The sequence below is a fragment of the Haliaeetus albicilla genome, chromosome 25 (assembly GCF_947461875.1).
Source record: "Haliaeetus albicilla chromosome 25, bHalAlb1.1, whole genome shotgun sequence".
Taxonomy (NCBI): Eukaryota; Metazoa; Chordata; class Aves; order Accipitriformes; family Accipitridae; genus Haliaeetus; species Haliaeetus albicilla.
This window is the reverse complement of record NC_091507.1, coordinates 23,921,207-23,944,542: the sequence shown is the minus strand read 5'-3', so window position 1 is coordinate 23,944,542 and position 23,336 is coordinate 23,921,207. Positions and strand designations below refer to the sequence as shown.

Below are 23,336 nucleotides of genomic sequence, written 5' to 3'. Positions count from 1 at the left end.
GGAACTTGGGACACTGCTAATTGATTAATATCTTCATGGAGTTACCTGTAAGTGTAGCCAGAGAAGAAGCAGAAAATAATATTTACTAACACTTCAAGGAAAAGGCTAACTGCCAAGTATTGTGTAGCAGTAGTACACAAAGAATATTCTACTTAATAATAAATGGCTTTGATATCAGGGAATAGTTGCTACTGATGATTTCATGTCAGGATGTCAGGGCATGTGTTAAGTCCCACTGTCTTGATCCCTGCCCAGCCCACCATAGCTTATCATAAATCAGTGACCTGATGGAGAATGTGACAAGAGAGTGCTCTGTTGATAGCATCAGCACTTGGCAAGACATTTGCCTATCACATCAAGGCATATCCTTTATGTGGATAATTAATTAGATCTAAAGGTCACTTGTGAAAATGGAAGCTGCAAGGAAAGCATCTGGTAATTTGGAATAGGAGGTACGTATAGCTGCAATTTAACAGAAACAGCTAGAAACAGTTCTTTGTAAATATGTAAATACCTTTCTTCTGCTAGCACTAAATGAGAAAACAGAAGGGAATTGAGATTTTTTAGAAGTTCATAAAGAGATATTAAAAATGGGATATTCTCATTATATTAGTCCATTGTTAGAATCTAAATAATTAATGTCTGGAAAGTAAAGGTGATACAGGAAATTTCCATTGGTTTTCTGACAACAACAACAACAATAATAATAATGATAGTCTGAAAAATATCTATGATGTAACTCAAGTGATTCATCTACCCCCTTGCTGTCACCTGATCATCTGTGTGTGCATGAACTTGTGTGTGTGGTCAAAATGGATTTCTGCTTTCTTGCTATTTCAACTGTAAAACAACATTAGCTATCAGCAAGAGAAGGCTCTTCCACCGCTGTGAGGGATGTTTCATTGGTCACATCTATGGTAATAAACAGCACGGAGCAGGGCTTACTTTCTGGCCCTGAGGGCCTGTGGTATAGCATCCAGTCAGTTTTTCTTTGATTTTTCACTTGAAGAGGGGTTTGTGGAGAAGTTTTCAAGATCTCTGTTTCATTTCCTATCAGAACCAAATAACTGCAATTCTATAGTTCTGAAATACTCCAAGCTTTCGTGTTTTACTTGTTTTCTCCAACCTCTCTTATCAAGCATACTCTCTTTCCTGAGTAAGAAATTCTGTACGTGTTTGGCCTACGGTCTGTAATTTTAAAATACCTCCAGTTACAAAGCTGAGTTGTGGATACATTTCTATGCATGCATGTATAGTGCAATGAGTGTGCCTAATAACAAATTTTGAAAGCAAAAAAATACACTTCCCTCTAATGTGGAATCACAGGCTGAATGAAAATGGGGAAGCTCGGAGAAGCTCTCTGTAGATAGAAGGGCCATTTCGTATAAGTGCTCAGAAGAAAGAAGACAGTGGATGAACAAGTGAAAAGGACTCATAGATCCCTGAGAATGCTACACTGGAATAAGCTGGCTAGGAGTGCTTCTGCCCTTCTACCTTTGGCTGCTCGTTTCCTCATGTCCACACCATCCTTTGTGTCAACACAAACGTTCAGATGGTGGCATGGTGAACTGGGCTGGAGAAATACTCTCAGGTCAAAACTGTACCTGGGAGGGTGGTGGTGATGTTGACAAGCTATTGTAACCTGAATCTGTTCCAAAGCCATATTCCCCTAGAAGTGAAGTGAGTTGCCAGAGCAGGACTGGCCGGGCCCACTGGTTTTGGTAGTGGTTTTGGCTTAGACTAAATACTTCCTAGAATCCCAGTACCATGTTTGTGGCTGCTGTAATGTTGGAATTGTTGGCCTGAGACACTGTCCAAGTCGGAGCTCTTACAGTGATGAATATCGGTATGCCACGTAGGAAAACAGCCACACCAAATTAGAAGGTTGTTAGTTTTGTTTGTTTTTATTAGTAGTAAATCCAGTGAAAGGAGATTATCCCTGTGGGTATGCACTAATCTCAAGATTAAATTCCCTTGATATCTAAGATACACTATTTTGGCATATGAGCACTCTTGGGATTGCACACCGAGAGTACACTCTGCCTTCTGTTGTCGTCATTAGCAAGTGAAACATGATGCAGTTATAGAATAAAACCCTCAAATCTATATTTATTTATAATTGTGCAACTTCCATCTGATTTTATTTGTTTGTTTTTCCTGGTTTTCTTTAGCTGCTTGTCTCTAGTGATATGTTTAGTGTAGCAGCTCTTCAGGGTCAGACCATTCCTATATTGTATCCTTAGACAGATATAGTTGGAGTCTCCTGACTCCACACAAATAATTGTGATAATGATAGCAATTAAATATATGGAAGCAGAGACTCCACCCTTTTCTTTGGGAACAATAAGAGAGATTTGGCAGTGAGCACTCCTGTGATTACAGGGAAAGTGTTTGTAGCTGCAGATCTATTGTGGCTTCCCCCTGAGCACAAAAATCAAGCTAATAGAAAGTCAGCACTTCTGTCATGAGTGCCACACTACCTCGTATTTGCAGAAACAACATCTGGCTTGTGCCAGATGAAGGAAAATTATCCCTTCTGTAGGGTCAGCACCTAATACTTACTTTTCTGTTTTCTGTGCCTGAAGACACTATAGGAATGGAAGTGTTCCCACCTATCCGTAGCATACAGAAGTTGGGGTGTATCAGATCACCTTAGAACTGCTTAGTGGAAGGCAAGCTTTAAGACCAAGAGCAACTCAAAAGAAAAATTTCCAACCAGTGGTTAAAATATAAGAAAAAAATCAAAGTGGAAATGAACAAAATGATCTATTAAATGTGAAATGTTCTTCCCTAGAAGTGAGATTCTGTTGTAAGTTGTTGTTCACACACCTTTGTGAGAATTAGAAATGAAATGCAGACAATAAAACCCTGTCACTTATATGATCTGAAGTGGCAGGTACATTCCTCCTTACATGTTTTATATTTTGTCATATTTTTCCCTAAACAGATGTTTTATAGGATTTATTTATACTGGAATTAACACTTGCTAAACAATAATGATTCAGTTACCTGAATTCAAAAAGATACAGACTAACCTAGCTGATATGCAGAAATTGAGGGTAAGCAAGATGTACTTCTCAGTACTTGCAGGAAATAATTCTTAAAATTTTGCCTGGGGTTTGCTGTTTTCTGACTATTGTAGCTGGGCTTTCTTGGTTAACTACTTCTACATGATGGTTCTGTCTGTCCACCTCTGAGTCCCCCTCCACCCAATAACTTTGGGACCCACTGGCCTCTAACAGCCATGGTGGTATTAGAGCCGGGGTGTTCACACAGGCTTTGTGGTTTTTGGGAGCTGTCACAAAGGTGGTTGTAATGCCTGCCACAGCTATTCTGAAAGGGAGCACAGGAATTGTTCTCTAAGCAGAATTAAATTGTTAAAGCAAAGATATTGTGGACAATGGGGACATGACAAAGCATTTTACTCAAACCTCAAAGGAGATGGAATAATAAACAAGATCTGGTTCAAGGTGCCAAGTTACTTTTTCATTATTAAATTATTTATTGTCCCAAATATTCCAAACAGTGATATCAACAATAAAAACTTTATCTAACATAGCATTTCTTTCTCAATGGTTCAATCTATATTTCACTAGGAGTGAACATAACCCTTTGAAATGCACAGAACAACTAAGCAACATTGTGCCTCTCTTTCAGCAACCAAGTTCTAGTGAATTCTGACCCTTGAACTGTACTCTAGCAACCACTTTAGCCAGCAAACTGCTGTGACACTGCTGGAAAAAACGTCAATCCCTGTAAAATTAACAGTTGAGCTGAGAGTGTTGAATCTTTGTGGCTGTGTCACTGTAATGTTTAGGAAACAGCAACCTTGAGACGTATTCAAGAAGGCACAGAAACTGTCCACTTTGTGCATCCTTGCATGGTCCTGTGTTATCTTGGGCCACAGCTTGCAGTGAAAAATAAAACACAGCTTTATTTAAAAAGTGAAACAAATCAATTGTGAAGTGGGGAAACTGATGGTGAACATTCCAGTTCCTTTGAGAAGGCATTTTTCTGTTTTTAATTATAATTTGCATGCCTGCTTTTGTAATACTTGAAAACAATCAAAGGTGCATCAAATATTATTTTGGCATCCCTTCTTCCCTCCCCATCCCACAATTTCTTCAGTTGTGAGAAAGATTTTTTGAAAAATAACCCCACCCTGCTAATCTTGGAAAAGCCTTCTGTTAAAGGAGCTGGTTTTGGCAGATGAGGTTGGGCCTAAGCAAACAAAATAATAAAATACTTCAACAATTTGTTGAATACCACGTCTTATTCAGCCCTCAGAATGGTACAAATACTTGTCTGTTGGATATAAAGGGCAGTACATGTTGGACAAGCTGTGAGTTGTTACAAACTATGAATTATTTCAGATCTGATTTTCAAACATATATGAACACTTCTGCTCAGTGGCATCATCTGTAGCTGTGACTGTACTAAACTTAAGAGATGTTTTAACTTCAGAGAAGTTCCTTAACAGCTGAAATAACAGAAGAGCCACTGTTGCTGATCTTGTTGGTAACCTGCGGTATAGTGATAGCAGGTTGCAGCTGTGATTTTGGATTAAGTATGTTGTGCAGGGACAAAATTATTCCATCATCATGACACATGTGCCAGTGGACTGGCCAATGTGAGTGGGCAGTAGGAGGGGTGGTGCCGGATAGATTTATATCTGTCTGTAAGCTCACTGACTTTCTGGATAATACAGGCATAAGATCTGTAATTTGCAAGAGTATGAAATGTCTCTAGGGGAGGAGTATCACAGGACTAATGCCCTGTTTCTCTTTATTCTGCTCCTGTTAGTGATAACAGGCAAGGGAAAAATGTAATTTGGACACTACCATTATAAAGGCAGAAAGCTAATGCTAGCTCTTAAGAACAGAGGCAGCATGGTACAATTAGCATTTGGAGAGTAAAGTCATCGTTAAGAGGGCAGAGAAACATGTGGATTTTAGAGGGTGACATTGAGTATCATCTGGCTTCTGAAACTCTTCCAGAAAGTTAGAAGCTGAAGATCTGAGTGAGGGATAGTGCACTTATGGAGCACCTTGTCAGTTCTGTGGAGATAATAGTTTGATAATAGCTGTGACAGTGACCTTCTTGACTTCACATGATTTCTTTTGTTCTAAGACCTGGTTTAAATATGGCTTTGTGACCTATTATTTGAGGTTTTTGCATAACATATATCCAGGTTACAAACCTTTGCAGTCTTGGACCACAAACCTCCTACTGAAGGCCAGTACGAGTTTGAAGTCCAGGGTCGGACTCCAGCTTGTTACAGAAACATGGATGACATAGATAAAAGCAGTTTGACACATCACGTATAGTAATGAGACGTCTGTCTTGTCACCTAAGATGAAGTTTACCAGAAAAACTGATAAGATACTCACCAGAGCTGTCCATAAGAGTTGAATGAGATTAAATGGTGCAGAGATCCCATCCCTGTCTAATTATGAAGACCTTTTTGTCCTTCCCTCTTTTGTTTCTTCCTTTATTTAATTGATTTCTCTTTTGAAGTGATATTTGAATAGATAAAGCAATGGCCAGACAGATACTATGTTTTGCTGCCGTCTCATTTTCAGAAACTGAACTATAGAGATAACAGACTGACCAGCCAGCATGGCCATTGTACTTGTGAAAAATGTAACTGGCTTTTGTAGAAACAGCCTTTTAAATCTGATCAAGCAGATAAATGAAGGAGGAGCATCAAATTACATTTTGTTCGGTTCAGTTGTCTATAAAGAAAATAACTTCTTATAATTGAAGTAAGAAATTCTTACATTACTTTCTTAATCAGACTTCACTAACTTTATCCTTTCCATCTCTTTTGTTTCTTTTCCTTCCTTCTCTGTGCTTAAAGTGCAGTATTGAGTTTGCTTCCTTCCCCCATCCCTCCGCTTTTCTGTTGTTTCTTCCCACCTTCAGTGTTCATATTGCCTTTTGCCTTGTTTTCTTTGCTCATTTACCCCCTCAGAGATTCTCATTCTTTGGAATATTTATTCCGCATCATGAATAAGAAATTAAGTGAAACAGGATCACTGAAGTCAGAGTGCACTGCAGAAACTGGGCAGGTTGTAAAATCAGTCATCTTTTTCTTTTCCTTCCTGTTCCTTTCCTATTTCCTTTCCCTTCTTCCTATTGTATTCTACCCTTTACTTCTGACTCCCATTGTTACCACAGTAGTATTTCCCCATCTGCAAAGAGAACCAGGCAGCGTAAGTGGGCTCCTTTGCTGGACCGAAGATAAAGGAGGGGATAAAATCTGTGCTATAAATAGCTTCAAAATGGCTTGAAAGCTTTAGATTTGATTGGCTTGGCTTGTGGTGCAAGACAATATAGCTTGACAGCTCTGACAGCCCTCCTGAACTTAGGCAGCCAGACTATCTCCTACGTTCTGCTCTATGCCATCATAAACCTTCTGTTATTTGAAATGGAAGTTTGACTGAGATATCTTAAATCCATTCAAACAGAGCTCGTAGAGAACATAAATAACATACCAAATGTGAAAATAACAATGATTTCCCCCTCTCTCTTGCCTGTCATCTTGCAGTGGAGAAAGTGGTTCTGGGAAGACTGAAGCCTGCAAACAGATAGTGAAGCACCTCACTTGCAGAGCCAGCTCCAGCAGAAATGCCTTTGATACAAAGATACAACATGTAAGTAGTGTTCTGATCATTGAGTAGAACAAAGCAAAAATCTGTCCTCTTGGACAGGCAAAGACATTTGAACTGTAAGGAAAATGGCATCTGCTATGCAGAAGTTCGTAAAGGGTCTGTTTTCACCGTTGGAAGTCAAAGGAGGTTTCTTTCCCTGAATTGACCTGACTGGGAACAGGATTAAGCTCACATTGATGTGATGAGAGGAATCTGAAAAGTGGAGGCCAGTTTTGTGTCTATATGTTTTGGTGACTTTGGAAAGCAGTGTTTCAGTGAATAGGAACGTTTGTGTGATAAGGTACTGTCTCCTAAATGTGTTCTAACTGTCTTCAGTAAGTAAATAAATTTCTCTGTATGGTTGTGGTGATGCTTCTCTGGACAGTATAGGAAGTGCTGAGGCAACTGAAGTAGTAGTATGTAAGACAGATACTGGAAAGTTGCAGGAAAACTGCAAGGACTGAACAAATTTATATGGCCCAGTGTTTGTATACTAAATACGTTTATGAAATAGGCAAGAGTTCTGAATATTTGCTCAGTCATTTAATTCCCACAGCAGAACCAAATTGTGCTTAGTGCATATCATGAAATCATGAGAACCTGCTTCACATATCAGATGAATTTCTCTCCTTGCTAGTACATTGTAAATATAAGTTTTTGTTTGACTGAGCATTGCAAATTTCACTGTTACAGCTGTACACTACTAGAAAGGTTCATACTGACCTTTTAAATTATGCTGAACCCTAGATTGCCAATTCACATTCTTTTAAAAAACTGCCTTTCCTGATAAAACTTCTCGTCTGAGATCCAGCTCAGAGATAGATTTACACAGAATGTTTTAGCACAGTCTGCATTATCATAGCTCAGTTCTGAGTTTCATACTTAAAAAAAAAAACAAACAAACCAAAAACATTTAGACTCTTCAACCCCCTCTGGTGACCTTCCTCTACAGCACTTACAGTCAACCTGAGATACTTTTTTTTTTTAGCTTTCACCTGCCATGTGCATGATATTCAGCAGAACTCTAGAATCATTCGTTGTGGGGTTTTTTAATAGCATCACATGCATCATTGAAAACACATTGCTTGCTTCCTGAATTATGCATGATTCAGTCCAGAAAGATGATAAAATAGTGTCAGAAGTACAGCTGACACTAACAGGCAACCTACAAATCAGGATTATTGGGATGTGGGAAAGCCTACAGGTAGACTGGTTCATTTTTTGCACATTCTAGCTGATAAGGTAATAGAAGTCTTGTGGATTTTAGAGAACAGTGTTGTATTTGTGTTTTTTGAAGACATTAAAAAAGCATGATAACACTGAAAACACTACAACCAAATAAGCTGTAGCTTTGCTTTACTTCGTGTAGTCATACAATTGCCATGTTAAAGTGTTTTTCACAGTGTTGTCTGATTCATTGTTGATGTTTCTAAACTGACACATTTAATCTTGGTTTCACGTGACAATGTTAAGAATATCCTTGTTATTTTTTCACTTTTTTGATTTAAATTTTAAAGTCTAGTGTTGCAATAATATCATTATGTAGGAACAGTACACTTTTACTTTATTTTTAAACCCAGGAGCCAGATCTACAACTGGTGTCTATTTCTACTGTGTATTTTTTTTATTTACTACCTACACAGGTTTACTTACAGTTTTGAACTGATGAGGCCATAGATGTTATTCAAGTAGAACTGCAAATTTCAGTTCAGATCCTCCAAGTCCTTTTCTTTCCTGAAGTTCAGATTAACTAGTGAGTAGAAGAATTAAGTAAATAAGTAACTTTGTGAATAAGCAACTGAAAACTCTGTGCTTTGGATATAAATATGGCAGCAGTGGGAATCGGGAGGTGTGGGAAGTAGTATTGTCTCTGCTGCAATTTATCTCCTGACCACAGGAAAATTCATAGGGACAACCCTCATGCAAATGGAGTAAGGTGTTGTCCTCAGTTAAGAAGAGGAATCAGTGTGGGAGGCGGTTGACCAGGCCTAATTTTCTCCATCTAAAAATTAGTTGACTCTGTAGACTAGTTTAACCTACTCTACATCTGTGTAGTAAACTGAACAACAATCCCTAACATGCAGTTGTTACACTGCTCCCTGACACAGTTTAAATCCCCAGCAGGTCCTGTGGCCTGTTCAGAGGACAGCATGTGCCAGGGACCATTCACAACAGCATGTCCACCCTGTTGTGCAAAAGAAGAGGTGTTAGATGTCTGAATGTGAACCTTATTGTGCCACTTGCCGTTGAGGGTAGAGAGTCCTGCTCCTGGTCTTTTTTAGTTTAATAGCATAGATGTAGCAATATGTGTCAATGCATCTTAGTCAATGCAGGCGGAAGAGAATCATCACATATTAAGAAAAATGGGTTGCCTTTTGGTTATAGAAAGATCCCTTGTAACTAGCTTAGCTGGGACACCTGACTTCAGACAGCAAAGGTAGAGGTAGTAAATGCCACCCATGGGGAATCAAGTAGAGGTTCTGGTTTAGTTGCTTTATGAAGTGCTTTAATGAACATGATAGCCTGGATTTGTTCCTGCTGCAGTGATGCATAGCACCATTAAAGTTAATAAAGCAGCATGGGTTAAACCAAGTGCTGAATTAGCCTAATGAGCAAATAAATGCTAAACACTACTGGAGTGGAACCAAAACTAGGCTGACTAGTTTTCTGCTGCCACCTACTGCACAAATGGATGATTTAATTAACAATTCTGAAAAGTCTGATTTTCAGAGGTTCTGTCTTTATGATTGGAACCACATGTTATCTGTGCCACTCCACAGCCCTCTTCTCTCCCCAGCTATGTCATCCAGCTTCAGCAAAACACTGTTACATCAGAACAACACTGTATTTGGGCCACATTGCAATGAATTTCTTAGGATGCAAAAGAGGAAGTGCTAAAGTGAATACTTCAGGGTGTAAGGGGTATAAGAAACTAATTAGACATAAAAAAGCTAAATACAGAGAAAACATGGAATAAAGATGGCATATCTAATGCTTTCTTTTTAAATGCTGTTTTAAAAAAACCTGCTGTGACCATGAAGATGTAACATGGAAATGCATTAGTGAGAGATGTCATAAAAAAGTCTGAATCTGGTTTTTTCCTCAGTTTTTCCACTAGTATAATGCTGAAGTAATTCTATTTGAAATCCATAATTTATGCCATTTCTGGCATCATGTAAAGCTCGGAAATTCCTTTGGTTGGTTATTAGTACCGACTGACTGTAACTTTACAAGCAAGGCTGCCTTCAAAGATCCTAATGTTTTTGCTAAGCATGCCAGCTCTGGGCATATGGCTGCAGTCACTTGTATCCAGACTACTGGTAAGGACACAGCTTGCATGTGAGCCATTGTCTTTCCCCTTCCATTTACAACTTCCACTATTCTGGCAGCACTTTTTTTTTTTTTTTTCTTTTGAGCTATCTTACTTTAATTTCTATTTAGAAAAAAACTTTCAAGGAATTTGTTAAATTCCAAGCTGAAAAATGGTCTTGCCCCTGCAGTCACTGATCACAAACCAACCTCACTGATGTTTATTGAAATATCTTCCTGTTTATTTCCTCTCTTACTACTTCTTTATCATTGTCTTGCAGGTAAACTGTATCTTGGAGGCTTTTGGACATGCTAAGACACCCTTGAATGATTTTTCCAGCTGTTTTATAAAATATTTTGAGCTACAGTTTTGTGAGAAGAAAAAAATGTTAATTGCAGGTAAGTATCATTTAATATGTTTATTTTGAAATCGCCCACAGACTAGTAGATCAGGGATCCCAGTGTGCCATACACAGAGTTAGAGTACATGAAAGAGGCAAAGGTGTTTTAGGGAGTGTCAGAGGGACATGTTTAATAGCATGTGAATTCATAGCTTGTCAAGGGTAGTATTAAGAGGGAGAGCCCCATTCTGTGCAACCACAAGGTGGCAGAGAAAGACAAGAAAAAAGAATTAACACCACTGATGCCTCTTCCTAGGAAACCACATTTCCCTTTATGCCTGAGATTAACAAACTGTGACAGCTGTGTATTGCTTTACTGTGAAATAAAAGTGACAAAGAGATTAATTTTTGCATTTGTATCTTGTATTGGGTATTTTAAGTATCCCTTAAATAAGTGATAAACTCATGTGTTTAGGGCAAACAAAATACAAGTATCCTCTGTAATACTGAAATTAGAAGTAATTTATTACAGCTTTGAGCTTCTTCTAAAGGAACTAGGAACCATACTGATGTTTATTCTCACTAGAGGTAAGATAGTGTGGAATTTGTGCCTGATTTCAGAGTAAGTGGGAGTCTGCTAATCCACACTAAGCGTTCATTAGTGGAAAAAAATCAATATTGGGCAAAACTTCACTTGGATTCTGAAAACTCTGATCTTTGGGGGCAGTCAGGGAGAGGTTTCATTTCTGGTGTGCATAGGTCATCGTAAGTTACTCGGTGCTAAAGCGAGAGGTGTGTGCAGAAATAACTGTACACAGACAGTTTCCTACTTGCACTGATCTTCCTGGACGGAAAAGCTGTGTGATGAGACACACTTTTGATCCAAGTAAATTAGATTCCATTGGATAAACGTTTCCAAAACGACTCATTTTTTATCAATTTCAATATATTAATGTTTTTGGAAGAGTTTCCTAAAAATATCCTTTGGAAATACTTCATAGTGGGAATTACAGTTCATTTTCTTGTGAGAGTTCACTGTACCCTAGCAAATACAATAGTTTCTTTGGTGAAAATGTCACTGCATGGGAAATTACTGTCACTTTTTTCTGATTTGTTTTACAATAGATATACAGGAAGTTTGTAAAGAAAATGTAAAACTAAAAAGTGTGGTGGGGCATTTTTTTCCATTTATGAGCTATTGCGGGAGGATTATAAAGAAAGTGATATAAACATTAGAATGGACTAAATAGCATCTGAATTGGGCTTGTAAAAATAAACTTCAATCCCTAAAACTAACATCTTATAAATCCTTTGTATATATTTAATTTGAGTATACCACAATTACTTTGCACACACTCCTTCTCTTTTTTGTTACACACACAGAACACAAACAGATGAAAAGGATCCTAATTTTGAACAGTCAAGCACAGCATATGAACATTAGGAAATGCCAGAACTGAAGTTGTCTGAGATACTCTTGAGTTGCCTTGTGCATACAAATTTAATGCTGCTGTTTTTCAACCCCTCCCCAGCTTCATTCATTGCAGAGAGAATGGACTGTATTTCTTCAGTGATCTGCTACTAAACAGTTTGTTTTCCCTTCATTGATTCACGTGTGGCTTGTGCCATTTTATTCTGCTCTAAAAACAGAGTGCTAGTTTTTCTGTGAATTTTCTATGTTGTTGATCAACATTTTTCAGTGTATGAGCATTTCAGAAACATAAATGACTTCATTTTCACAGTACTTCAGACCTAAGGTTGTGTCATTCAGTTCCTCAGATGAGGAACGGAAGCCTCAAGGCCATGTGTTCCCACAATTTTCAGGTGCCTGGCTTGAGATTGCAAGGACTTAAGTTTTCTAGCTGCTTTACTCAGACTTGCCAGTTTAATTCACAGCCCTGGTCTGTGAATTATATAAATGTAGAATCAGTTAATCAGGCTGTCATGTCAGTTTTCTGTTACACTAATGTTGTGTTTTTATCACGTTCAAGCCATAGGCATTAAATGAGAAAATCTAGGTATAGTCAAGTCCATTAACAAATATAAACAAAGTACCTGCCCTACTATTCCCCAGATATTTAGGAATTGAATCAATTACTCTTACCAAATCTAAGGTAGCCAAAAGTTCCGTAATTCACAATCAAGAGAGAAGCTCCAGTACAGCACTAAAAAAGTGGGGTTTGTATTTTTGTAAGTTGCAGTTGTTGATGCTGTTTGATTTGCATTGTAGATGTTGACTTTCCTAGGCCACTGCTAAGCATCACTTCTGAGTGAAATTGTCCCAGGTTTACACCACCATAAATGAGAAAATAATCAGGCATGTTGTCTTTGGCTGGTTTAAATCCCACCCAGGGATTCCCTGTATCTATTTGCAAGGTCATTTGCAGCAGTATTTACTGCCTTGCACTGTTTAAACATGAATGAAAAATGTAAATATGCAAAGCACCTGATTCTGCTGAGACATGACTTCCTAACTCATTGAGACAAACTGGGCTAAATATATCTGGTTTGCAAACAAAAATCCAAGTGACACTAGACTGCCTCTGTCAAAGGGTTTAGGTTGTTTAAAGTCCTTAACAGACAGATCTTAAGGGTGGAGTTTCAGAACAATTAACTATGGAAGTGGCATGCAAAGTACCTGTGTACATTTTTATTACAGAGGACAAGCTCAAGGTAGCATTCCTTGCATTTTGAGTGGACATTGGTGAAGTTTGTGAAGGCTTTTTGTTCATGCTGAAGTTCTTTTATGCCTAGACCCTGGAAATGCTCTGACTTTTGTCACCTAAGGTTTATTCTTACAGCAGAAAGTCCAATATACCTAAATAACAGGAACGCTCACCATAATTTTCATCTACAGGCTTGATTTGGTCTTCCTCATAAACTGGATCTTTGCCATGAAGTTTTGAAAACAAGGATGGAGCTCTTGCTTGTGGTTCTACTCAAAGCCAGTACAGATACCTGTAGAGGTTTTATGTATCTTCTCTGACTTGTTTCTGATGAGGTGTGCTGCTATGTTGGGTTCAAATGGGAGGTTTTCTGTGACAAGTGGCTTTGTGGTCAGGTATCTTCCATTGCTTTAGTCCAGTGAAACAAGTAGAGAAGGTATAACCCAGATTAACCCAGTTCTTTGTGACTGGATAAGATAAAGCAGTGGGAACTAGTAAAAAGTCTTACATCAGAACAAATACAGACTAAACTACAGGTCAGTGATTTCATTAAGTTTCTAAAATAAATTCATATCTAACAGAACTCAAAGACTGATCTTCTGCCAAAAAATCTTAATCATTCGTAGGTGATGATTCATACCCACTGCATAGTAGTAAAAGACTGAATATTTATTTATTTACAGAAGTAAAATTACTGCATTTTATTTTTATTTGGAAAAGGGGAGAGAGTAAATGGTCTTTCAGGTAAGTTGACATTATTCCTAAGATGAAAGGTAAGGCTTCTGTCAAGTTTCCTCAAATTACTAGAAGAGAAGCTTAGGAAGAGAAAATCAAGCCTGACAAACTTACTCTCCAGATTTTACTGCCTTGCTTTTCAGGCCTTGCACTGTACCTAGCACTGTACCAGCTACTAGTAAGACAGTTAACTCTATCCCAGCTGAAACCAGGACACTCAGTCTTCACTTTTTGAAAAGCAAGGACTGATTTTTTTTTTTTTTTTTTAAGTTGCACTGAAATGGAAGGATCTAATTTGATTTGTAAAAAGAAGCGGAATGCATGTTTACCCGTGTGTTACAAACGTTTTTTTATCAATTAAAAAGTTTCAGACATGAATTTCCTTTTTTGGTACAAGAAAGACTGCAGCCAGCTAAGCTCTCTGATGTTTTTGTACTGTGTTTCAGCTCTGAAATTTCAAGTGTTATTTTGTCTTTAGCAATAGCTGTGTTTAGGACGGCATGGTTTTTGAGAAAGAGCAATGTAGTTTCAAAGAATGCATAGCTGGAAGAAAGATTTCACTGGCCACACTTTACGGAGTCCACTTGCTGACTTTGTAGCTGTTCCGTAGATGGAGTGATCTATTAAAGGAAGTACAAATTTCCTTGTACATGAAAACACAGTTAACATGGCACAAAAATAGAATCCTAGAATCATTTAGGTTGGAAAAGACCTTCAAGATCGAGTCCAACCGTTAACCATGCCAACTAAACCAGGTCCTGAAGTACCCTGTCCACTTGCTTTTTGAGTATCTCCAGGGATGGTGACTCAACCACTTCCCTGGGCAGCCCATTCCAATGTTTGACAACCCTCTCAGTAAAAAAATTTTTCCTAATATCTAACCTAAATCTCCCTTGCCTCAACTTGAGGCCATTTCCTCTTGTCCTATCTCCAGCCACCTGACAGAAGAGACCAACACCCACCTCACTACAACCCCCCTTCAGGTAGTTGTAGAGAGCGATAAGGTCTCCCCTCAGCCTCCTCTTTTCTAGACTAAACAGCCCCAGTTCCCTCAGCCGCTCCTCATAAGACTTGTGCTCCAGGCCCCTCACCAACTTGGTTGCCCTCCTCTGAACACGCTCCAATACCTCAATGTCTTTCCTGTAGTGAGGGGCCCAAAACTGAACACAGTACTCGAGGTGTGGCCTCACCAGGGCCGAGTACAGGGGAACAACCACCTCCCTGTTCCTGCTGGCCACATGATTTCTGATACAGGTTAGGATGCGGTTGGCCTTCTTGGCCACCTGGGCACAGTGCTGGCTCCTATTCAACCGGCTGTCAGCCGGCACACCCAGGTCTTTCTCTGCTGGGCAGCTTTCCAGCCACTCTCCCCCAAGCCTGTAGTGCTGCATGGGGTTGCCATGACCAAAGTGCAGGACCTGGCACTTGGCCTTATTGAACTTCATACGATTGGCCTCAGCCCATCGATCCAGCCTGTCCAGATATCTGTGTAGAGCCTCCCTACCCTCAAGCAGATTGACCCTGCCTCCCAACTTGGTGTCGTCTGCAAACTTGCTGAGGGTGCACTCAATCCCCTCATCCAAATCATCAATAAAGATATTAAACAGAACCGGGCCCAACACCGAGCCCTGGGGAACACCACTTGTGACCCGCCGCCAACTGGATCTCACCCCATTCACCACAACCTTCTGGGCTCGGCCATCCAGCCAGTTTTTCACCCAGTGAAGAGTGCACTTATCCAAGCCACGAGATGCCAGTTTCTCAAGGAGTATACCATGAGAGACAGTGTCAAAGGCCTTGCTGAAGTTGAGGTAGATAACATCCACAGCCTTTCCCTCATCCACTAGGCAGGTCACCTGGTCATAGAAGGAGATCAGGTTGGTCAAGCAGGACCTGCCTTTCGTAAACCCATGCTGACTGGGCCTGATCCCCTTCTTATCCTGGACTTGCCATGTGAGTGCTCTCAAGACAAACCATTCCATAATCTTCCCCGGTACCGAGGTCAGGCTGACAGGCCTGTAGTTCCCCAGATCCTCCCTCCGACCCTTCTTATAAATGGGAGTCACATTGGCAAGCCTCCGGTCCTCTGGGACCTCCCCTGTTGACCAGGATCGCCGATAGATGATAGAGAGTGGCTTGGGAAGCACCTCTGCCAGTTCCCTCAGTACTCTTGGATGGATCCCATCAGGTCCCATAGATTTCTGAGTGTCCAGATGGCGTAGCAGGTCCCTAACTAATTCCTCCTGGATTAAGGGGGGTATGTTATGCTCTTCATCCTTACCTTCCAGCTCAAGGGGTGGAGTACCCTGAGGATGACTGGACTCACTATTAAAGACTGAGGCAAAGAAGGCATTAAGTACCTCAGCCTTTTCCTCATCACTGGTTGCTACGTTCCCTTCTGTATCCATTAAAGGAAAGATATTCTCCTTGGAATTCTTTTTACTGTTAACATATTTGTAAAAACATTTTTTGTTGTCCCTTACGGTAGTGGCCAGATTTAGTTCTAGCTGAGCTTTTGTCTTTCTAATTTTCTCTCTGTATGATCTAACAAGATCCCTGTACTCCTCCCAAGTTGCCCGGCCTTTCCTCTAGAGATGATAAACTCTCCTTTTTTCCTTGAGTCCTAGCAAAAGCTCCCCATTCAGCCAGGCCGGTCGTTTTCCTCGATGGTTTGACTTGCGGCACATGGGAATAGCCTGGTCCTGAGCCATTAAGATTTCCTTCTTAAAGAATGTCCATCCCTCCTGGACCCCTTTGCCCTTCAGGACCGTCTCCCAAGGGACTCTCTCAACCAGTGCCTTGAAGAGGCCAAAGTTAGCCCTCCGGAAGTCCATAGTGGTGGTTTTGCTGACCACCTTCTTTGCCTCACCAAGAATTGAGAATTCTATCATTTCACGGTTGCTAAGCCCAAGACGGCCTCCGACCATCACACCTCCCACCAATCCTTCTCTGTTCGTAAACAACAGATCTAGCAAGGCTCCTCCCCTGGTTGGCTCACCCACCAGCTGTGTCAAGAAGTTACCTTCCACACACTCCAGGAACCTCCTAGATTGTTTACTCTCTGCTGTGTTGTATTTCCAGCAGATGTCTGGAAAGGTAAAGTCCCCCACAAGGACAAGGGCACATGATTCTGAGACTACTGCCAGCCGCTTGTAGAACGATTCATCTGTCTCTTCAACCTGGTCGGGCGGTCTATAACAGACTCCCAGCACAATATCTGCCTTATTGGCTTTCCCTCTCATCCTCACCCGTAAGCACTCCACCTCGTCATCAGAATCGTGTAGCTCTGTACAGTCAAAACATTCCCTAACATAGAGAGCCACCCCACCCCCTCTTCTACCTTGCCTATCCCTTCTGAAGAGCTTGTAGCCATCCATTGCAGCACTCCAGTCATGGGAGTCGTCCCACCATGTTTCCGTGATGGTGACTAAGTCATATCTATCCTGCTACACAATGGCTTCCAGCTCCTCCTGTTTATTGCCCATGCTGCGTGCGTTGGCATAGATGCATTTGAGCTGGGTTATCGAATCCACCCCTAACATCAGCATGCTGCCCCCAGGCTCATCTCTGGTGCACCTAGTCTTATCCCTTACCCCCTTCGAACCTAGTTTAAAGCCCTTTCTATGAGCCCTGTCATCTCATGAGCAAGGATTCTCTTACCCCTTTGAGATAGTTGGACACCATCTGTCTCTAGCAAGCCCGGTGCTGTGTCAACCTCCCCATGATCAAAAAACCCAAAATTCCACCTATGGCACCAGCCTCTGAGCCACGTATTGACCAGGTGTGTTTTCCTGTTCCTTTCAGTGTATTTCCCTGCCACTGAAGGGATTGAGGAAAACACTACCTGTGCTCCCGATCTTTCTACTAATCGTCCCAGTGCCCTGAAATCCCTTTTGATTGCCTTTGGATTCCTCTCTGCAATCTCATCACTGCCAACCTGCACAACCAGACCTGGGAGTTCCCTGGTAATGTCTTTTACCGGGGCCCCGGGGATGCAGCAGACTTCCCTGTGGGATGGGTCAGGACTGCATATTGGGCCTTCTGTCCCCCTCAGAAGGGAGTCGCCTATGACAATTACTCTCCTTTTCCTTTTTTCAGAGGCTGTGAGAATGCGTGGGGCTGCCCGACTGAGCCTAGGCGCCTCCCTGGGTAGGGCTTCACCTACCCCCTTCTTTGGTCAATCTTCATTGACGTGGTCTTCAAGTTCCAGAGCCCCATAGCTGTTGTGTAGGGGCAACTGGGAAGGTGAGGGAGACCGGGAGGGGACTCGCCTGCCTCCCCAAGCAGGGACCTGTATCCATTCCCCTCCATCTCTTAGGTCCCCTCCTGCCCGGTGGCAAGGGGGCAGGGAAACCTCCGCTTCTTGCGGAGCCTCCATCTGCTGCCTCCGCCTCAGGGATGGTAGGGTGTGGGTCCACCAACCTATCTCCCTCTCACACTCCTTGATACTCCTCAACCTTTCCACTTCCTCCTTCAGCTCTGCCACCAGGCTGAGCAGATCATTCACCTGGTCACCTCTCACACAAGAGGTGTCCCCGCTGCCCTCTGGCATCAGTGATAGACTCAGGCACTCCCTGCAGCCAGAGACCTGGACAGCTGCACGTTTACATGGGAGCTCTGTCCGCGTCGCCACGTTTTTCCTAGCGATGGTTTTCACCCGAGTGGCAACCATATCGGGGTCTCCTTCTGAGGCCGATGCCCACCGCTTCAGTAGCCTTCTCGAGCTGGGAAGAGGGCGGGGGGCTGCGCCCTACCTGCACGAACTGCCGTGCCGCGCTCCCGGTCGCTAGCGCTCCTCAGGGCCGTTCAAATCTCCCATGGTTGCCCCTGGCAATGCCCACGCCGCGTCAGCCTCTCTCGCGAGAGCCACCGGCTCTGGCCGGGGCCCTCCGCTCTTCCCCAGCACTCCTGGGCCTCAGAAACCTCCCAGTCCGTCTCAATCTAGCGCTTAAAATGGCAGACTTTGCTCTGGAACTCTACTATTTTTCCCTTTATTTCACACATCGGTTAATGAACGTACCATTTCACTTTGTAGAAAAGCGTATTGCCCTAATGGTTTTCTTCCTGTAGGTCCATTAAGATGGTGCTCTGTTTGATTCTTGCTGATCAGAAGCTCGACTTTTCTTAACAGCTCTTCCCATTGCTGGAGATGCTAACTGAGATGAATTGTATTTAGCCTTATTAAAGTGGGTGACTTGATGTACCTGAAAAGGGCTGAATTAATTTGTGTCATCTAAATAAGTGGTGTTGCCTGTTGTTGAAGTTAAATGTATTAATTAATCAGATAGATGACCTCCAGTAACATTTTTCTTGCTTTTATTAATGAATGAATGTTAAAAACACCTAAGTGATAGTTATGAAAGCCTCAGTGAAGATCATTGCACACAAAAAAGTGATTAAAGGTTAGTAATGGCCTCTTTTCAAATTAATTGATGGTAGGGTTAGTTTTACTGATAAGTAAGTTACAAGCACAATAGAAGATGGAAAGCATCCTTCAGGTTCATCTATTTTATTTTACCCTGTAGGAATTGCAGCCAGGTAATGATTGATTCTGATGAAAGTGTGTGTCTGGGCCAGTCCTGCCACGATAGCTTAAGGCTGCATTGCTTCAATTTGTAGTGTGCTGCAAAGTTACTGGAGCCAGAAACATATCCTGCTACCAGCTTAATGACTTCCCAAGTGTGCCCTTTTACTTCCAGCACAGTTCTTTTTTCCATAGCATAACAACAGAGGGCTAGATGGCTGAGACACAATTTCTCATAGTATAGGTTCCATAGTAGCAGGAGTTCACTTCTAATTTTTTTGTAGGATGGACAAAAGGGGTAGATCATGTCCCCTTGGTTTGGTAAGTCAGCCATACAACCCTTCTCTGTCAGTCCTGCTGTCTCTTCTGGAGCTAGAATCCCAGTCATGGTTTTGGTTGCCAGCACATGTGTCAGGCCACGCCTGTTCTGTTAAATAAAAGAAAGGGTGGAAGATGCCCCTGGGTTGTGTACCACTGACCTTCCATACTGCTTAACTGGGATGTGTCTGGGATGGTTTGGGCTGTGCAGAGTAGCACTTGCTGAGACCATGCATAGTTACGCTTAGTTCAGGGACAGCATTTAACTGCTGAGACCTTTCTCAAAATGATATGTTCAAGATTCACTGATTTTGTTTCCCTCCACTGTACACTGTCCTTCAAGCATGTTCTCACAGGCTGCATTCCCCCATACACACAGCTTCAAGTAACTTCAAGTTTGCTGTGTTTAATTTAACAGTTTAGACAGGAATTTAGAGCTCTCCAAAAGACAGGAAGATATTTAGGTGAAAATTAAAATATAATTACCAAATACAGATGGTATAGCAATAACCAGGCTAGCTCTGAATGAGCTACTGTGGATATTAGCAGCTGTATGGTGGCAGGAGCATGACATTCTGACTTCTAGCCTAGCCATTAGGCTAATGCAACTACTGTGCTTCTGATACACACTCTCGCATGCAAGATCTAATCTGCATAACTTTGCTCAATATTGCATAGGGCGATATCTTTGAGTCCAAAACTGGTTCTGAAAATGCTGTTTCAACTATCCCCATCTTCAGAAGTCTTTAAACTCCCACTAAGCCTTCAAACTTCAGGTCTCAGGCATCTGAAGTTGTGCTTCTGCATATGCCTAGAAATGCAACAGTTTTGACTGCACCAAATAACTCAGTGCTATTTTATGCCTAATCCCAGCTTGCTTCAAAAAAAGTAAAACCAAAAAAAAAATCCTAAAAAAACCCATGATTGTCTCAAAAATGGTATGTGTTTAGAGAACATACTTACTGTGCTGCAGGATGCATGTACCAGTATTTTCTATCACTGAATGTTCAAGAACTAGTTCATAAAGGAAGGAGTCTAAGATGAGTTGGTTGTCTTCCAGACAATGGGAAGCTATGGTTTAATATCCTCTGTTTACAGGGTTTCAAAAATACAGCTCGCCCATTGCTGAGAAGCGCACCTTATCCTCTAAACTCAACAGTCTTTTCCAGGGTAAGGATGCTCTCTAAGACCCCATGAAAGCTCTGCCATATTGCAGAGATTGAAAAGCATAAAGCTGCAAGAGAATGTACTGCATCCTAGCCGTGGGGGTGCTCAGTTGTGTGCGAAGGGACATGCTTCTGGTCTTTGCACCATGGCTAGTATCTGAGCAATGATGAGATAAAGTATACAAACAGTGGGGTAAGTGGGAACTGGAATCAGCTCACAGGGAGGGCCCTGACCTCTAGCTACTGTTAGGCATTCCCTTGTTCTCTTTAGCCTGCTGCATCTGGAACTGCATGGTGGTGTACACTCAGTGGAGGGCTGAAGAGTAACCTGCCCAACAGGGTGAATATCCCTCTGTCTCTTCAAATATACCTCTAAAATGCCTGTAATCTGGTGAGGCAGGTGAATGGACCTGAGAGGCTAGTATTTCCTTTGCTTCTGTGCTCTGCCTCTTTCAGAACCTTAGTGGGCCTGAGGTTATGTATGATCCTATAATCAGCATTTCTGTAGTCAAATCGTGGTCAGGTTCATCCTCCTTCACCTTCTTCCCAGATGTGCTGATTCACATGGCTTCTTGTTTGGCCAGCTCATTGTAGCCCTTCTGAGTTGCCCGTGTTTCTCCAGGCACATGTTCGCAAGCTTGTTGATGACTGGTTTTGCAGAGGATTTGTCTGTTTGTAGCCATCTGGAAGTTAGGTGGTTCATCTAAACTATTATTCTGAGTGTTCTTGATTACCAACAGAGAAAGAGGAAATGATTCCAAGGGTGTTTTTTCCAAGATGTCTTGAATCTGTCTTGCATCTTTCTCTTTCCATTGAGAAGAAGCTTAGAATAGATGCCAATGCTCAGATGGCTACACTTCAGTGAGATGACTGATAGCTTGTCTCTTAGAAAGTCTTGCCAAATACAACAGCTGGTTCCTCAAATAGAGTACAAATCAACATAATTATCTTTAAAATTGAGTAATTTTAAAGATAATGTAAGACAGTAAGTAAGTACGGTAAGACATTTGTTCCACTAATTTTAATGGAATTAGGGCTTTATATGTGATTTATATAGAAAACCATGGTAGAATGAATAGTAGTATTTTTGAATGCTCACCTTAGACCATTTTATAAGAAATATTGTTTATTCTTCACTGTTGCAGTGGTGAATGGTTTAAAATACATGTTTAGAGCAATCAGTATAATGATGAATTTATTTGTTTGTTTCTCAATCAGCTAGGATTTATACATACATGTTGGAGAAGTCTCGTGTCATTATGCAGCCTCTCAACCAGAGAAATTTTCGTGTGTTTTACTTGATGATGGATGGGCTGTCTGCTGAAGAAAAATACACCCTGTACCTCAGTAATTTGTCTGCACACAGGTAGGAAAACAACTTTATATTTAGTATTAATTTTTCTCTTATTTTAGTGTCTCTTTGCTGTTGAGGTCCTTCCTCCAGTAGTTAACATTTGTGTTCTAACTTTTCAGTGAGCTCCAGAATTATTTATTATTGAGTACCTGTTCATGAGGATTTAATTCTGGAGTACATGTACACTCTCCTAACAAGATTAGAGTATTATATCCATTAGGATTATTGCCTTAAAGGAGAAAAAGGAAGGAAACTCCTTAGTTATTTTTCTGTTTTCTGTGGACTAGAGTAGGTCTGTTCTGGTTGTTTTTTATCCCCCTCATGAAATGTTTTGTCTTCAGGAAAGCTGTTCTATTAAAATTAGACTTTTATTATGGAATATGTCAATTTTTATGAAATGTCACTATATACAACTGATACTTCTGTTTTCATTTTGAATTTACTTTACTTCATATTATTAAGAAAAACAGAAACAAAGTTTTGACTGCTTTGAAACCAAGGATAGGATTCAACACCCAACACCTAAAATGAGGTCTTTGTGTGTGTCTCCACATGAGCTGGTTGCCTTGGCTCTCATTTGCAGTCAGAGGAGACTGAATCCTTACTCAGCTCTATATAGTTACATGTAGATGTGTGCTTTGGGGTGAACTGAACCACGTTTGTGGCTTCATAAACTGTGCTGACTACATCCCCTTTAATAGTAAGAGCTTAAATATAAAGAGCTGTGTACAGACACCTAAATGTAGTATGTCTAAGGCTGAATACACTCCAAATGTTTAATATAAGTGGAAGTTTTGGGGTTTACAGGAAAATTTGGGACTATCTCAAAATTTATTAATTCACATTCTTTTGGAATGAAAACATATTCCTGATTTAGATCATTTGCCTTTCTTTCTTCAGTCTTTCCTAAGAAGTATCACTGAAATGAGAGACGCCTATTTGCTCTTAAATTGGCTAAGTTTATGATGAGTAAAGTGAGTAAGTGTAAAAAGATCAACAGTCATTAAAATTATGTAAAATGAATGTTTTGAGTTTTTAATATCTAAGCCTTTTTCCCATGGATTTTTCTCTCAACTTTTCTGTCTTCCACTCTGGCCAGTATTTGAATAAAATAGTAGTTCTAGATTTGGGGCCTGTAAATAGGAAGATACCACATTAATTTTTGCAGAAAAAACTTCACTTGGTTCTGATTTTTTCTTAAACACAAGTTTTCAGACTACCGTTGTTTGGTAATGTTTTAAGCTGTTAGTACTTCTGGTATTGGACAGAA

General features: G+C 40.9%; 1 protein-coding gene across 3 annotated transcripts in view; it reads left to right on the top strand.

Moving 5' to 3' along the window:
* MYO16 (myosin XVI) overlaps positions 1-23,336 on the top strand; it is a 393,194-nt gene that overhangs the window by 212,741 nt on the left and 157,117 nt on the right. For all 3 annotated transcript variants that reach the window (XR_011322146.1, XM_069770289.1, XM_069770288.1), the window contains exons 14-16: positions 6,551-6,656; positions 10,244-10,361; positions 21,931-22,078. Coding sequence is in view for 2 of the 3 variants with exons in the window: in XM_069770289.1 (XP_069626390.1) it covers positions 6,551-6,656; positions 10,244-10,361; positions 21,931-22,078 (372 nt within the window). In the remaining variant the exon portion in view is untranslated. The remainder of the gene's footprint in view (positions 1-6,550; positions 6,657-10,243; positions 10,362-21,930; positions 22,079-23,336) is intronic.